The following is a 17,309-nucleotide window of genomic DNA, read 5'->3' on the forward strand; positions in this document are numbered from 1 at the left end:
TCCTTTTTATCACTAGCTAACTCAGCAGCCTAGGGTCCCATGCCTCAGTAGCCTATATAGCGGTTTATATAGCATGGCCTCCAGCCTCCTCCATAGCCATGCCTATGCCTCACAGGTGTCATTCAGTCATAATTTCATGAGGCCTCTTGGCCCACCCAATAAACTCAGCCCCTCAGGCCTTAATCCCTTATTCAGGCTTCAGCCTTTCCACCTATGGCCCTTTTTCTCTAGCTGAGACCCTCAGCCCTAGCACACTGTCTTGGACCTCAGCTCCTGTTTCAGCCCCTTGCATCCCTGCCCAGAGCAGATCTTAAAACACAGAATGTCCCTGTGATAGGACCAGCCCACAGGTGGTCACGGTGTCACCTGGTGGCCAAACAAATCCTGCCCCTCAATCTGGCTCTTCTGCATACTCCCTTTTACTGTCTCGCCTACCATGCCTTTTTATGGCATTTAAGGAGGCTGCCCCAGAGCCTTGGAGTGATCCTGGTGGTGTAGCCTAGATCCTCCTTGCCACTGGACCCTCCATCCACTGACAAAGTTTCTCTGCTTATTTCCTTGCACTAGTTATGCCCTGCTGGCACCAAGCTTGCCCTCTTGGCACTGATCCTGGCTGTACAGGACTTACCCCTTAGGGTGCCAGTTCTGGCCCTCTTAGTCCTAACTGTGCCTTAAAGGCTCTAATTGTAGCATCCAACCACCCCCATACCAATGCCCACGCTCCCTGGGTCTTAGTCCAAGTCTATCCAGGTGCTCAGACATCAGCCCTCGCAACCTCCACCTCTTTTGCTCTCTGCCCTTTGGGCCCCTGGCCTTTGCAAGGCTCAAACACAAAGTTCTTCTTTTCTGTGACCTCCACACCAACCCCAAAGCCTCAACCTCATTCTCCAATAATTTAAACACCAAAATGCAAATATAAACCCTCCAACTCCTAACGTTAGCTTGTTCACTCACCTCAGGCCTCTACACACTGCAAATCCTTCTTCTGGCTTCCAGCTTCCCTGCAGCCTTTCTTGCAAGCAGGATCTTGTCTCTATCGGGGACCATGGCCTAACCACCAGGGCTTAGCTTTTATCCTCCTGAACTCCCGTTTCTGGTTATATGGTCCCCTTACTTCCCTAGCTGAGCCCAGGTGTCCCCTTGGATAGGATCAATTGGCAGGCTGGCTAAGTGGGCTGTATTTTGCCCACCCCTTACTTAGAAAGACTGTGACAAGTCTGGAAACAACCCTGAAATCTGGACTGGATCAGTCTTTCAACTTATAACTAAATTTTTAGGCAATTTTATCAGACACAGGAAGGCATGTCCAGGCCACCTAACCAAAGATGTAAGACCATTTGTCTTAATATTGTAAAAGAAATAATAAATTCTTTGGCCTTTTTCCTTGCAAAAAATCTTGAAAAGATGAAGCAATACACGCTAGTCTTTACAGCTGAAAGCTTAGGACTTTTGAAACTTTAAGGTTCACATGGCAAGTTCTTGTCTGCAATCAGTGAGGCCAGAAGATTACATTTTCTTTTATTTTTCAAATACACAGAGTCTCCATTATTATGCTTCTTCAGAGCATAAAGAAAAAGCCTTCAAGCACTAATACAACCAACCCGCCAGAACATAAAGCAGTGATTTCCAGTTTTCAATTTCTTCCATCTCTGGCTGCAGCTATAGTGGGACAGACCATTATTCCAGAAGCAGGTTTACTGGGCATATTTCTGGCACTGAGAACAAACTGTACATTTGTTTCTGTGTGAAAATGTGCATTATTACTTCAAAACATTGCCTTGGGCCTGGAAAGTCCACGATTCTTCATTTTAATGATCTGTGTATTGGCCAAGCAGTTCTTTACATATTTATAACTTTGAACAAACAAGCTCATTTATTAATCTTGCACATTGCACACTTAATCAGTAAGAACAGTACTAAACCGTAAATGGACATTTTGGCATGGTTTAAATACAAAACCAAACAGGGAGGTTCCTAGAGAAAGAAAAAAGCATTTGCATCTACAGAGACAAAATAGCTGGTATAAGCTCTCAAGTACTTTCAAAACACAGTTGACTAAAAGGCAGCCAATCCTGCAACTCCTGTAGGACCTACAGTAGGCACCTTAAAAATAGGCTTCAGGGAGTTGTGCTGGTCATGGAGAGTAAAGATCAGGAAAGCCTAGTCCTGATTGGTGGAACTGGGACCCACTACATGACCATGAGGTATTCCTTTGCATCTTTGAATATATAGCCAGTACTGACAGCTAATAGGAATCAGCCTTGGTGGCCAGGGTGATACTGTTTTTAAAAGGAGGGGCCCAGGCAATGGGCAACATACTGGTGATAAGCAGGCTGCCTTGCATCCTAAGACAAAAAAAAAATGCCATTTTAGATAGACTAGGGCTTGTCCTGGATGGACATCATCACTGATTTGGGGTTGAGCCATTTCCACTAGGGAGTGTACATGTTTGCACTTGACAATGACTGCAGGAATCTGCTACTTGTTGATTGTCTGTTAGAGATTAACTCCCTGAAGAGGATCAAGGACCTGATGATTATAGACAAGTCTTCCAGGTCCTTCCTGCTGAAACTGGCTATTGGGTAAGGTGGCATCTGTGGGGGAGGTAGTGGAGAGAGTAAGAACACCTACAATGAATGCACTTGAGAGTGCTGGGCAATATGCTATACTGGGGATTTCTCAGTTGGGAAGGCAAGAAGAGGTGAAGTCTGTAAAAGTAGGGTCATAGTCCCAGAAGGAAAGAGGTGTCTCAGGCTGAAAGAAACTCTCAAGAGGAGAGTTTTGGAGATATGTAGATAGAGGGCTTCAGCAAGGTTATCAGCTGCCTGTCCTTTTTACAACTAAGAGGAAATTTGGTAGTATGTTACCATGGAAACTTTGGGCACATCAAGAAGAGTACCCATTCAAGGAGTGCAATTATGGAGGGTGCCTTTTCCTCCAAAGGAGGATGCTAGAATGTTTTCTTAAGTGTTCATTCCTTATATGCCATCTAAGGTATGTCGTATCATCCCAGGGAAAAAGACTACTCTGAGATACACTTCAGATATGACAAGGTAGAGAAAGATGTACCTTTTTGACTTAGTAAGTGAGTGATGGCCCTAACAACTGTGAAGCTGTGAATAAGAAAATTAACTTCCAGGATACAGAACCAAAATGGGGGAAACATATGACTTGGAAATGTATCTGAGGAACAAATATTAACTAAAGATAGCCAGGTGAGAAGAGGATGCTCTGTTCTGGCCTGAGTATATGGAAGTGGGATTGGATCCAAAGACCACAGAGGAGCTAGAAGGATGTATCCTTTGAAGATAAGATTATTCACACTAAATGTATAAAAGGAACAAATGGTTCGTATCAGGGTGAAAAGCAATCTGGGAGCCCTTCTTGCTAAAGAGGAAGGCTTGCAATATCTGCACTTAAATTTCTTATAGAATAGTAGAAAAGAATGAGATGTTGGAAGCTGAGGTATCAGCCATATACTGAAAGAAACTATGCTATAGTGGCGATACCAATTTTAGAACATGCCCTGGAGTGGCCTGCTCCTTTAAGAGTCAAGGACCTTGGGCTATCCCTATACAGTTGTTCAACCTGGTTAGTAAGCAGGCCTGTGCAAAGTAGCTAGCATTCACTTCGGATTTGGATTTGGCCGATTTGGGGGACAGTGATTCAATTTGGTCCCTTCCCACCCCTAGTACTTACCAGCTTAGAGTAGCTGCAGCTCCCTGCTGCAGCCACCGCGGACTGACCAAATCATCAAAGCTCTCCAAATCTTTTCATAGGTTTCATAGACATTCAGAGACCTCAGAATATCATTGAGTCCAGCCCCCTGCCCCATGGGCAGGAAGTCAGCAGGGGTCATAGGATCCAGCAAGATAAACATCCAAGTGTCTCTTGAAGGCATTCAAAGTAGGTGCTTGAACCGCCTCTGGCGGCAGTCTATCTCAAACCTTGGGGGCTCAGACACTAAAGAAGTTCTTCCTTATGTCCAGCCTGAAATGGTCCTGGAGGAGTTTGTGACCATTCAATCTTGTCATCCTTTGGGGCGCTCCATTGAACAGACATTCCCCCACATCCTGGTGGGTACCCTTGATAAACTTATAGGTGGCTACCAGATCACCCCTGAGCCTGCGCTTTTCCAAGCTGAAGAGTCCCATGGCTCTCAGCCTCTCATAAGGTCTGTTTTCGTGACCCTTGATGATGTGCGCAGCTCTCCTCTGCACTCTTACAAGCTTTTCCACATCCTTTCTGAATTGCGGAGCCCAAAACTGGACGCAGCACTCCAGCTGCGGCCTCACCAAGGCCGAGTACGAGGGGGAGAATGACGTCCTCGGATTTGCTTGAGAAGCATCTATGGATGCAAGCCAGCGTTTTGGTCGCTTTACTAGCCACAGCATCACATTGAAGGCTCATGTTCATCTTGTGGTCAATGATGACCCCCAAGTCTCTTTTGCCTGTAGTGCTAGCCACCATACCACTGCCGAGCCTATAAGGATGCTGGTTTTTCCTCCCAAGGTGAAGAACCGTGTATTTTTTGGTGTTAAACACCATCAAGTTCTTGTCCGCCCATTTCCTGAACCTGTCAAGGTCAGCCTGATCACCTTCCTGCCCTCAGGTGTGGATGCTTTAGCCCAGTTTGGCGTCATCAGCGAACATGGCCAGTCTGCTTCTGACTCCAATGTCCACATCATTAATGAAGATGTTGACTAGTATAGGCCCTAGGACAGAGCCTTGAGGGATCCCACTGGTCACAGGGCCCCACAACGATGGACTTCCATCAACTACCACCCTCTGGGTCCTACCATGGAGCCAGTTCCCCAGCCAGCGGATCGTGGTGAGGCCGAGGCTGCAGTTAGCTAGTTTTGCTACAAGGCGATCATGGGATACCAGATCCAAGGCTTTTCTGAAGTCAAGATATATGACATCAATCTCTTTCCCCTTGTCCAGGTGATAGGTCATCTGGTTGTAAAAGGAAATGAGATTGGTCAAGCAAGACCTACCCACAACAAACCCATGCTGGCTATCCGTCAGGATGTTGCCATCAGCCAGCTGAGAATGGCCTTTTTGAGCAGTTGAGAATGGCCTCTTTGATAATCTTTTCTAAGACCTCTTGATAATGGGCTCTTTGATAATCTTTGATAATGGCCTCTTTGATAATCTTTTCTAAGACCTTCCCTGGGATAGAGGTCAGGCTGATGGGCCTGTAGTTTGCCAGATCCACTTTCCTACCTTTCTTGAAGATAGGCACCACATTGGCCTTCTTCCAGTCTTCAGGGACTTAACCTAAGTGCCAGGAGCTCTCGAAGATCCGTGCCAGGGGCTGAGTTATGATGCAGGCCAGCTCCTTGAGTACCCTGGGGTGTAAACTGTCAGGGCCGGCTGACTTGAAGGTATCCAGCCTCTCAAGGTGTTCCTTCACAAGGTCAGCATTGATGGAGGGCAGGGGATCTCCCTCGCCCGGTCCTCTCTGTCCCGTAATAGGTAGGGGTGTCCCGTGGGACTGGTGAAAGACCGATGCAAAGTACCCATTTAGCAAGCTGGCTTTTTCCTGGGGGTTGAGTTGTCAGTTGTCCCATCTGGTTTAGCAGGGGTCCAATGTCACCCTTGGTTTTCCTCCAGCTCCCCACATATCTAAAAAAGGACTTTTTATTGTCCTTGATACTTGTAGCTAGTTGGAGTTCCGTTGCAGCCTTGGCTTTTCTGGTTCTCCCCTTGCAGGTCTAGACCAGTGCGGAATATTCCTCCTTGGAGGTGAATCCCATCCTCCATCCTTTGTAGGCCTTTCTTTTTAGACACAAGAGGTCTGCTAGTTCCCTGCAGAGCCAAGGGGGCTGCTGTGCCCTTTTGCTGCCTTTCCTCCGAGATGAAATAGATTTTGCTTGTGCATCCAGGATCTCTCCTTTGAGGAGCAACCGCCCATCCTGAGCTCCCCTCCCCTTTCGGCTGTGGCCCTTTAGGGCCTCACTGACAAGCCTCCTGAGCTTTTCTGAAGATTCGGAGAGCTTTGAATTGATTCGGCTTTTTAAATTGATTCCCTGATTCGATTTGGATTTGAATCTCTGAATCGAATCACCAGCCGAAGCTTTGCACAGCTTTGCACAGTGGTTAGGTGTTTCCTCCAAAGACTGAGAGCTGAGCTTCTGCAGTAAATCCAGCAGCTGGGTGACTGAGAGGAGGGAGTCTTTGGAATGGTAAAGGGTAAATTGGTAGACAGACTACCTTGTTTGATAGCTTGCTTACATTTTAAATTTAAGTTTCAGAATAAAACTTTCCTGGAAGAGACTTGGACTTAGCAATGAGTCTTCCTGGGCTGGGAAAACAGGCCAGCTGCCTTATGAAAGTAAGCAGCTGCCTACGCTCTGGGTTCCCACTTATGGGTTTTGTTAAGGGAAGAACTGTATTAAAATTGTATTAAAAAGGAAAAAAATAAATGAAAAAAATAAATGAAAATAAAGGCGAGGTGAGTCTTGGGTGAAAGTTATCCATTCTACTGGGTAGACTGTTTTGCCCACCTGTAGGCTACTGCTTAGACAGAACAGTAATCAGTCAACCCTCCCCTGTTCTGCCAGCTTACCCTATGTTCTTAGATTACTTTGTACAGTAATAATTTGTCCTGGGTCAGACAAAGAAGAAGTCCACATCTGTTATTCAGTATTCATCCCTTGGGAAGCATGTGGCATTGATACCTGCCTGGGACAGTACTGCCTGAGAGGCTCTCTGGAGCCATTAACCATTGTGTTATGATTGGCAGTTATTATGTTACTATAAAAAAGTCAAAGGTTTAGTTCAGCTGAGTGGCCCTTCAGGCTAGCATGGTTAAGGTGTGTTAGTTTCTGTAGTCAATGGCACAAAAGGGAGTGATGTTTGGCAGCCTTTGACTTCCCAGCCTGAATGACCAGGTGCCCATTAAAAGTTGGGTTGACTGGGAGCATCCTTTGGCACAGATCCAGAGCAGGGCCTAATATCATGCTTTTAGAGCCATAGAGGCACCTTAACTTCTTTACTAGAACACTTATCACTTCTCTTATAATGCACACATAAATATAATTGTCATTCAACATTGATAAGAAGGATCTATATAGTGACTATACGCTACATGCCAACCATGTAAACATAATGCCCAAACACCAATGGAAGCCTGGACCATTGCTTGGCTCTGTGTCCCTGTAGGAAAACAAAACATTGAGAAAACCATGGCAGTGCCTCAGCATGACCCAAGTGACAGTCCAGTCACTGATCTAGCTCCAGTTATAAGTTTGGTTAGTGTTTCAGCTTAGGATCATCAAGTGTGTTTCCAGGCCAGCTCTCCCACTGACAGTTACTTATTCAGGTATGATTCCTGGATTATTCCAACAGGAGTTGGAGAGCCAGGCTTTCACAAAAACAAAGAGTGTAACGATGGGAATATAACATGGAAGCAACCAGGTTCTCACTGGAGACTCCAAAATGGCAAATAATTCTAAGCAGATCGTTGTCTTGGTCTTTAATCCTTGACATGCCAGGTAAAGGCATGTCAAGGAAACAAACATGAAGAAGGAAGTTAAAGAAATGTGGTGGCTCAGTTAAATGGGGGCTAAGAGAGAGGAGATGAGGGTGTGCCAACCTTTTGCCTAATAAGACAGAGGAGGAAGTTCCTAATTTAACTGGTTATTCCTCTCATTCCTAACCTAGTCTGGGGTGGAGCACAAAGATACCACTTGTTAGTTCTGCTTCTCTAACAGGAACATCAGAAAAACATCCAACTCTAAATAAGGAAAGGGTTTAATGTTTCTCTTTAGCCTCAATTTAAGAGTCAGGGAAGACAGGCTTCTTGTAGAAATGTTGGGGAGGGAGAAAAGTTTGGTTCTGGGTGTATTTCTTTTTTCCATTCTCCACTGTTGAAGTTTGTTCTGAGTCTTGACTTTTTAGAGGTTTAATAATCTGTTCTCTGCTCCCTGGTTTCACATTGTTGTCTCGCTGCTGCGATGTTTGTGGGTTTCGTTATCCTGGAAGATCAGGTGGTAGGGCTTTTCATTATCCTCAATCACAGAGTTATCAAGCTCACTGTCTTGTGCTTCCAGCTCATGCCGAGACAAGTGTTCCACTATGCCAGCTCCCAGAGAATCCCCCAGTACATTGGTGGCTGTTCTGAGACGGTCCCTGTAGAAGAGCAGAGAAGAATGACATTGGGAAGACTTCCCACATTTCCCAAGAAAAAGAAGAAAAAAGGGGTTTTGTGAAATACTAATTTATTTTGTGACTAGAATTGGCTGAAAAATGTCAACAAAAGAGAGTTTTATCCAACGTTTTCGCACTGGAAAATCTTTCCTTGATGAATCTCAAGAAGCTTTAGTGAGAGGTACTGTACTTAGGTGATTATAAGAATCATCGAATCAATGAGTGGGAAGGGACCTAGACAGATCATCGAGTTTGACCCCCTGCCATGGGCAGGAAGGAGCACTGGAGGTGGCAGGGGTCATAAGACCCCAGCCAGGTGCCTATCCAGTCTCCTCTTGAAGATCTCCAGGGAAGGTGAGAGCACCACCCCTCTGGGAAGCCTGTTCCAGGCTCTGGCCACCCTTACAGTGAAGTAGTTCTTCCTAATATCTAACCTAAACCTCTCCTCCCTCAGCTTGTGGCCATTGTTCCTGGTGACTCCAAGGGGGGCCCTGGTGAACAGACTTTCCCTGAGTCCCTGCTGATGGCCCCTGATAAGGTTGTAGGCAGCCACAAGATCCACCTTCAGTCTCCTCTTGCGGAGACTGAAGAGATTCAGGTCCCTCAGCCTTTCCTCATAGGGCTGGCCACGGAGGCCCTCAACCATATGAGTGGCCTCCTCTGGACCCTCTCCAGGTTCCCCACGTCCCTCCCGAAGTGCGGCGCCCAGAACTGGACGCAGGACTCCAGCTGTGGCCTGACCAGCGCCGCACAGAGGGAGAGAAAGACCTCTCTGAACCTGTTAGTGATGCTCCTGTTGATGCATGACAGGGTGCGGTTGGCTCTGCCTATTGCTTCATCGCTTTGGTGACTCATATTCATCCTGGAGTCAATCCTGACTCCAAGTTCTCTCTCTGCCTCTGTGCTGCTGAGAGGGGCAGCCCCTAACCTATAACCATAATGCTGGTTCCCTCTCCCCAGGTGCAGCACCCTGCACTTGTCCTTGCTGAACCGCATCCTGTTCAGATCCGCCCACTTCTCCAACCTATCCAGGTCTGCCTGGATGTGGTCCCTGCCTGCCGGTGTATTCACTTTACCCCACAGCTTGGTGTCATCAGTGAACTTGAACAGGGTGCTCTCCACACCCTCGTCCAGGTTGCTAATGAAGATGTTGAACAGCACTGGCCCAAGGACCGAGCCCTGGGGGACTCCGCTGCCCACACCCTCCCAGGTCGACATCCACTCGTCCACCACCACCCTCTGGGTGCACCTCTGGAGCCAGTTTGCCACCCACGTGACCGTGCATTCGTCAATGCCGTAGTCCCTCAGCTTGCCCACCAGCATTGGGTGGGACACTGTGTCGAAGGCCTTCTGGAAGTCCAAGAAGACGACATCGACTTCTCTTTCACATCTAAGCTTTTTGTTACCTGGTCATAGAAAGAGACCAAGTTAGTTAGGCAGGATTGGCCTGGCACAAACCCATGTTGGTTACCCCTCAACATCACTTCCCCTGCAGGGCTCTCACAAATGTGGCCCTTGATAATTTTTTCAAAGACCTTCCCCAGGATAGATGTGAGGCTGACTGGCCTGGAGTTGCCAGGCTCTTCCTTCCTTCTCTTCTTGAAAATAGGGACCATGTTGGTCTTTTTCCAGTCCTCAGGGACTTGGCCCGAGCACCAGGAGTCTTCAAACAGCCATGCCAATGGCTCCGCAATGACACCAGCCAATTCCCTCAGCACCTGCGGATGAAGGTCATCCGGGCCCGCCAACTTGGACACATCTAAGCCCTCCAAGTAATCCTTAACTAGGTCTGAGCTAACAGTCAGGGGACTCGCATCCTTCCTGGTCCTCTCTACACCCCATTGCCAGCAGACAGGGACACGGAGGCAAAGAACTTGTTGGAGAGTTCTGCCTTCTCTCGCGCGTCCATCACCAACTGCCCTGCCCTGCCTCGTAGGGGTCCAATGTTACCCCGAGACTTCTTCTTGCTACCTATATACATGAAAAAGGACTTTTTGTTATCCTTAATCCCAGAAACTAATCTAAGCTCCAGTGCTGCTTTCGCCTTCCTCACCAAATCCCTACAAGCTCGGGTCAGGGAGGTGTACTCCTCCGTTGTCCCTGCCCCCTGCTTCCACTGCCAGTACGCTTTTTTCTTTCCCTCAGGCCAGCCTGGATATCTGCACTCAGCCATGAAGGTTTATTGGGCCCTTTTCCTGCCTTCCTATGCAGAGGAATTGCGTCCTGCTGCGCCCCAAGGATAGCCTCCTTGAGGAAGGACCATCTTTCCTGGACCCCCAGACTAGCGACCCCCTGGGCTCCGACTGCCTCCCTGACTACTGCCCTGAGCACATCGAAGTTGGCTTTCCTAAAGTCAAGCATTTGCACTGTGCTAGTTACCCTCCCCACCTTTCTCTGAATAGCAAAGTGGATCATTTCATGATCACTGTCCCCTAGCCTCCCTTGCACTAGCACTCCCCCACCAGGTCGTCCCCAGAGGCTAACACCAGATCTAGTATGGCGTTTTCTCTAGTGGGGATGAGTACCTCCTGCACGAGGCGCAGGTCCTGTACGCACGTCAGGAACCTTCGTGAGTGAATAACTTGGGTCATAGGATGAAAATAAAATGTGAGCTAAAATCCTTCTTAAGGCAATATGTAGGAGGCTGTGGAGTAGGAAGTAGTAGGAAGTAGGAAGGAATAGAACATGCATTACTCAGGACATCTGAAGTGCATCTTAATCTAAGAAGGTATTACAAAATGGACTTTCAAGTAACCTGCTCCCTGTTTGTCTGATCCTTCTCTCGTTTGGACCAGTGTAACTCGTAACAGAGTTATCAGCAGTATCTCACTGGTGTGAGAAGAAACATGAGTCTGTATTGGAGGAATATCTATCACCGTCAGTGACTAATAACCTGTGACTGTTTTTCTATTCTGCAGAGATAGCCTGACTGAGACAGGGTGAGCTGGAACATTGTATTATTTACTAGATTGAATATTAAATACTAGACAATCATGCCACCTAGAATACATAGGTGTTACAAAGGGTAAATTTAGCTTGTAGCACATTTTCTACTGAAGAGGATGCATCACAGAGAAAGAACCCAGCTTGACACTTGAGTTGCAGAAAGTTTTTAGGCTTGGTAGTTCACATTTAATCTAGGTACATTGACAAACAGGGAACCCAAAAGTAATCTTCAAAAACCCACTTATCTTTACAAAATTGCGCCTTAGACAAGCCTAGATAAAATCCATCAAAGCAACTCAAACAGCATTATATAATCTTACTTAACCCAATTCTGATATTTTTGTTGATATTTGTAATATCATTGTTCTACTAATTCATTCACACAGAGCCTTGCTAATGAAGTAATTCAGATGGCCACACAGAACCGTCACACAAAATCTATGGCAGTGAAGAGTTAACTCATCTAACAGTATACACACTCTACTATGCCTACAAGAACAGCTTTATCACAAGAACAGCTTGTGAACTGTAGCTTCTGACTCCATATACATACTTTGCTAAGAACCATTTTTCAGTTTCACTTTGACTTTCTACTGTTAACCACCTATTAATTATATTGAATGTGAAAAGTACATCTAGGCAGGAATCACTTTTGTCCTTTACTTTGCTTGTATCTGATCAAAGAACACAAACAGATTCTCAATGGAGTTGGCAGGGTCAATACAGTTGTCAAATGTTGAGGGGAATGGGATTCTTGGGTTAATAACAAAAATGTATTTATTATCAACCAAGGAATCTCATTCCCCACAACACCCAACAATTATATTTTTCCTGCCACTTCCATTGAGAATCTCTGTGTTCTGTGATCAGGGGGCTGACCAGCTGACTCACATCTATGCATACTGCCCAGCTAAAGGAATGAAACTAAATGTTTTTACAAGCTGAAGCCAAGATGTTAGATTATGCTTAAGCCATGATTTAACTGCACCTTTTACTGTGCTCAGCAAAACACTTCATGTTTTATTATTTATTGCAAAATTTGGAGTTGAACTGACATTTGTATGATAGAATCAAGGTTATGGTGCTCAGTAATTGTTATGGTGGAATCCAAATATCTGTGGGTGGAGACAGTGGTGAATCCAGGATTTACCAAAGTGGGGTATGTGTGTGGGAATGCACCTGGACTGCAGAGGTGGCTGTGTGAGCCTCCAGGGAATTTTTAAAGTCCCCAGAGCAGATAAGAATCACCAATTTCCCTCCATGCCTAGTCACATCCTCTACCGTCCCCTCTCCCTCTTCCCCTCTGCTAACCATTGCTCCTTTCCCTGCTGTCCCTGGGGCAATGGGAAGATTCAGAGCCACTCCTGCGCATTCCAGGCAGACTGCATGGGGTCTGAGCTCAGCTGGGACAGTAAGAGTGACAGCAGCGGCAGTGAGGGGTGGGAAACAGGTTCTCCCACCCTGCCCAGTCTCCCAGGAGCTGGCACGTGAAGGGTAGCACCGCGTGCCCAATGATGCTGTTGCTGCCTCTGTCCCAGCTGAGCCCAGCCCCCATTCAGACCTTCTGGAACAGGTCAGAGTGGCTCTTGAGCTTCCCCCCAGATAGCAGGGAAAGCAACAGTGGCAGTTGGGGGAGGGGAGAAGGGAAGGGGAGGAGGAGGAGACATGGTTCTGAACATGGAGGGAAAAGTGTGGATTCTCACCTGGTTTGGGGACTTTAACAAAGTCATAAGGTGTGGTCCAATCTAAAAGGGTGGTGCAGCCATGCCACTACACCTCTGGTTCTGCCCCTCCATGGGGGAGCAGAGAGCATGACCTGTTTGCTGGCTTACCTTTTAATTGCCTTGCTTTTGTGGCTTTTTTATTACATGAGTTGCACGTGACATAACCGTAACTGTTTCACAATAAGATTTTTTGTGTTTAAACTTCCTACTTTTTTGTAATGGAGATCTGCTGAGCCAAGCGGGCATCAGCCTCAGCTGTGACACTGCTGGCAGGTCCCGTGTCAGGGCTCTGGAACCTGTTGGCTGTGCCTACAGCTGATGCTGCCATCCACCCAAGGTGGCAGAAGCTCCTGCCCGGGTTCAAGGTTCCTGGCAAGCTACAGGTTTGGCTATGCTCTGGAGGGAGGGAGGGAGGGAAGGGGAGAGAGACAGAGAGAGAGAGAGATGGCTCTCAACAGGTCTCCAAAACTCTTTAAATGGCCCGCCAGCCAAAATAATTGGCCATCCCTGGTTTAATCGTTGGTGTGGTGGGGGAGGGCATGGAGTTGCATTAGACTGGGGACCTGTGTTACATGCGAGTGTGCCAGGCACAAGCTTTACTGAAGGTTGATGCTAGGAACTGTATTGACACAGCTCTCAGCACTTCTCTATACACCCAACAAGGCTCACAAAACCTTTTCCTCAATCCAGCCCTGTGGACCACTTGTTGAACCAGCATTGGTTTATTTGTTTTTAAACTAATTTGTATTTGTTTTATTTTAATAATATTTAGTTGTAATTAAGCTTTAGTATAAATCAATAATGTTTAGCATGAGTATAGCAGTCATTTTATATATATGGACGAATGAATGAATGAATGGAGAGTGAATGGTAAAAGCAGAGTAAATTATATGTCAGCAAACAAGTTACCAAAAGGTGAATCATGCTGAAGAAGAATAAAGGTAAACAGAAAAGACAAGACTGATGATAAGGTCTACAACATCTCAAAGCTAGAGACTCAGGACACAGCCCACACCAGCAATAATGGAAGGATGTTGTAAAACAGCACGATTGAAGAGCAATACCTAAAGACAATGATGAACTGCTTGTCAGGATGGAAAAGTACTGAGATTTCAGACAGTGAAGCCACAGAATCAGAAAAGGTGGACCAGTCACCCAAAACCAACTTAATAATCCCTATAAAGGAGAGAGACTTAGCAGCAAGAGGTGGGGTAACACTCTATGGACTTTACTGGAACACAGATGTGTCTGTATCCCCCATTCCTGATCTCATACTAACTAGGCTGGCTACCTAGTGTAGTTTTTGAGCAATGAATTTTGGTAACTATAACCTCTGCAGAGTGATTGAGAGTGAGTGTGTGTGCATGTATGAGCGTCTTTTCAATATTATACTCAATAAACATGGTATTTTGCCTTATTTCCCTCATCATTTGAGCTAATTGGTAATTTGTGCAACACACTGAGCAGAAAAAGCTTAAGCATTACTTAAAGCTTTTTTCGGTAGATGTGCAATATTTTTAAGCACAACAGCCATCATTATTTCAAAAGCTCCCATTTCCTTAGTTTTCCTTGACCAGCCTCATACCTTCAGTAACACTCTTTCTCTAATGCAAACTTGCACAGATGCACCTTCTGCCATTCAACCCCCCTTTCCCCCGCTGCCCCGTCAGTTGTCTACAGCTCTCTTCAGTTTCCTTCTTACAAATAATCCCAGAATTGGGAATTGTTCTTTCAGCCTACTGTGTTTATTTTTAGAATATTTTCATCACATTTTTATGATCAAATATGGCAGCTGCCGCTCTATGGATATGCAGGTTTTAAGGTTTTTTAAGGAACAGAAATGATCTTGGGGACAGGTGCATGTTACAAACTTAATTAATTACCCTAGTAGTGTAACCCTTGTAACCCTAGTATTTTAGTACTGAATCCTTTTTCCTGGAACAGAAACAATATGATTCCAAATATTTCAAATAAGTGTTCCTGACAGGGATTGTGCAAAGTAAACTCCAGAATACTGCAGAGAGGGACCTGGACTAGGCAGTGTCCGCTGCTCTGCAGGAACTTACAGAAACCAGTCCACAGCGATGATCAGTGTGATGTCCTCTGTTGGCAGCCCCACTGATGTCAATACTATAACCATTGTCACTAGGCCTGCCTGTGGGATACCTGCTGCTCCAATACTGGCTGCTGTGGCAGTGATGCTGGAGAGGACAGAAAAACAGTTATCAGCAAGAAAAGAAAAAGAGGCCATGCCTTACTAAATAGGAGAGACTGCATTTAATTAGTGTCTGTTCCTGCTCCAGTGGCAAAACTATTGACAAAGCTTCTCATGACTTAAGGGGAAAAATTGGTTTTCCAATTATTTTAGTTTGATTCTCTGTCTTTAATTACAAGCAAAACTGTCTACATTAAAATGATACTAACTCCAGCACAGGAAAATTATAAAACACCAGATTTATGGTCGCATGCGGAATCATAACCCTATCCCTATATATCAAAACATTATTATATAATTTTGTATTTTATGATCATTTACTATATTCCCCACAATTACTCACCTCATTCAGTGCTCAGGAAGGATAGTGTCTCGGAAATCAGGCAGCTGTCCAACTTTCCATTTTACACTTAACATTTGTGTATGGCCCCTACCTCATTTACTGTCACAGACTCATAGATGCCAGGGTTGGAAGGGACCTCATTGAGTCCAACCCCCTGCCTAGGCACGAAAGAGCCCTGGGGTCAGATGAGCCCAGCCAGATGCCTGTCCAGCCTTCTCTTAAAGACCCCCAAGGTAGGGGAGAGCACCATCTCCCTTGAAAGCCCATTACAAATTTTTGGCCACCCTTACTGTGAAGAAATTTTTCCTGATATCTAGCCTAAATCTGCTCTCTGTCAGTTTGTGACCATTGTTCCTTGTTACTCCAAAGAGGCACCCTGGTGAACAGAGCATCTCCAATCCCTTGCTACGTCCCCTTAATGAATTTGCAGGTGGCCACAAGACCACCTCTCAGCCTTCTCTTGTGGAGGCTGAAGAGGTCCAGGTCCCTCAGTCTCTCCTCATAGGGCTTGTCCTGTAAGCCCCTCACTATACAAGTGGGCCTCCTCTGGACCCCCTCAAGTCTATCCACATCCTTCTTGAAGTACGGTGCCCAAAACTGGACGCAGTACTCCAACTGCGGTCTGACCAATGCTGCATAGAGGGGAAGTATCACCTCCTTGGATCTATTTGTCACGCATCTGCTGATGCATAATAAGGTGTGGTTAGCTTTGCTGATGATTTCATCGCGCTGATGACTCATGTTCATTTTGGAGTCCACTATGACTCCAAGATCCCTTTCCGCTTCTGTGCTGCTGAGAGGGTCACTTCCCAGCCAATAGGTGTGCTGGATATTTTTGAGCCCTAGGTACAGCACTCTGCACTTGTCTTTGTTGTACTGCATCCTATTGTGTACTGCCCACTTTTCTATCCTGTCCAGGTCTGCTTGCAATCATTCCCTACCCTCTGGAGTGTGCACTGCACCCCACAATTTAGTATCATCTGCAAACTTGGACAGAGTACACTTCACACCCACATCCTAGTCACTGATGAAGATATTGAAGAGTACAGGTCCAAGGACCTAACTCTGCGGGACCCCACTACCCACATCCTTCCAGGTTGATACCGACCCGTCTACTACCACACTCTGGGTGCAACTGTTAAGCCAATTTGCCACCCACCAGACTGTATAAACACCTATGTCACAGCCTCTTAATTCAGTTATGAGACTGGGATGAGATACTGTATTGAAGGCCTTTCTAAAATCCAGGAAAACAACATCCACCTCTTTTCCATTTTCCCACTGGACTCCCACAAATATGATTCTTCATAATATTTTCAAAGACCTTTCCAAGGATGGAAGTGAGACTGACTGGCCTATAATTACTTGAATCCTCCTTCCTCCCCTTCTTGAAAATAGGGACCACATTGGCCCTTTTCCAGTCCTCCAGGACCTGACCTGGACGCCATGAGTGCTCAAACAGCCGTGCCAGTGGTTCTGCTATGACACCGGCCAATTCCTTCAGTACTCTTGGATGAAGCTCATTCAGGCCTGCTGACTTAAACACTTCTAGTCCATCCAAATGACTTTGTACCAAGTCAGCGTCAACAGTTGGTGGGCAGTGTCACTTGATGCCCATCTAAGAACCCTTTAGGAGACTTATCTTGACCCCTGTCCAGGGACACCGAGGAAAAAACTTATTGAATAACTCAGCCTTGTCCTCCCTGTCTGTCACTAATTGCTCCTTCTTCTTCAGTAGGGGACTTTACTGTCCTCTGCCTTCCTTTTACTCCCTACATACCTAAAAAAACCTTTTTGTTGTCATTAATTTGTGTTGCCAGCCTCAGCTCTGTAGTTGCTTTGGCCTTTCTAACTGCCTTCCTGCAAGTGTGGGCCAAGTAGGTATACCCCTCCTTGGTAGCTTCCCCCTGCTTCCACCGCCTATATG

At 46.1% G+C, this 17,309-nt stretch overlaps 1 protein-coding gene across 1 annotated transcript in view; it reads right to left on the reverse strand.

Annotated features, from left to right (window-relative positions):
* Positions 1 to 1,485: 1,485 nt before the first annotated feature.
* The window catches only part of LOC149853369 (excitatory amino acid transporter 1-like), a 119,849-nt gene continuing 104,025 nt past the window's right edge, over positions 1,486 to 17,309 (reverse strand). Inside the window, exons 10-11 of the mRNA XM_090028072.1 lie at positions 14,891 to 15,025; positions 1,486 to 8,136 (exon numbers count right to left, since the gene is read on the reverse strand). Coding sequence (XP_089884198.1) covers positions 7,938 to 8,136; positions 14,891 to 15,025 — 334 coding nt within the window. The 3' untranslated portion in view covers positions 1,486 to 7,937. The remainder of the gene's footprint in view (positions 8,137 to 14,890; positions 15,026 to 17,309) is intronic.

The sequence above is a fragment of the Crocodylus siamensis genome, chromosome 14 (assembly GCF_052110815.1).
Source record: "Crocodylus siamensis isolate JL-2025a chromosome 14, ASM5211081v1, whole genome shotgun sequence".
In the NCBI taxonomy this organism is placed as follows: Eukaryota; Metazoa; Chordata; order Crocodylia; family Crocodylidae; genus Crocodylus; species Crocodylus siamensis.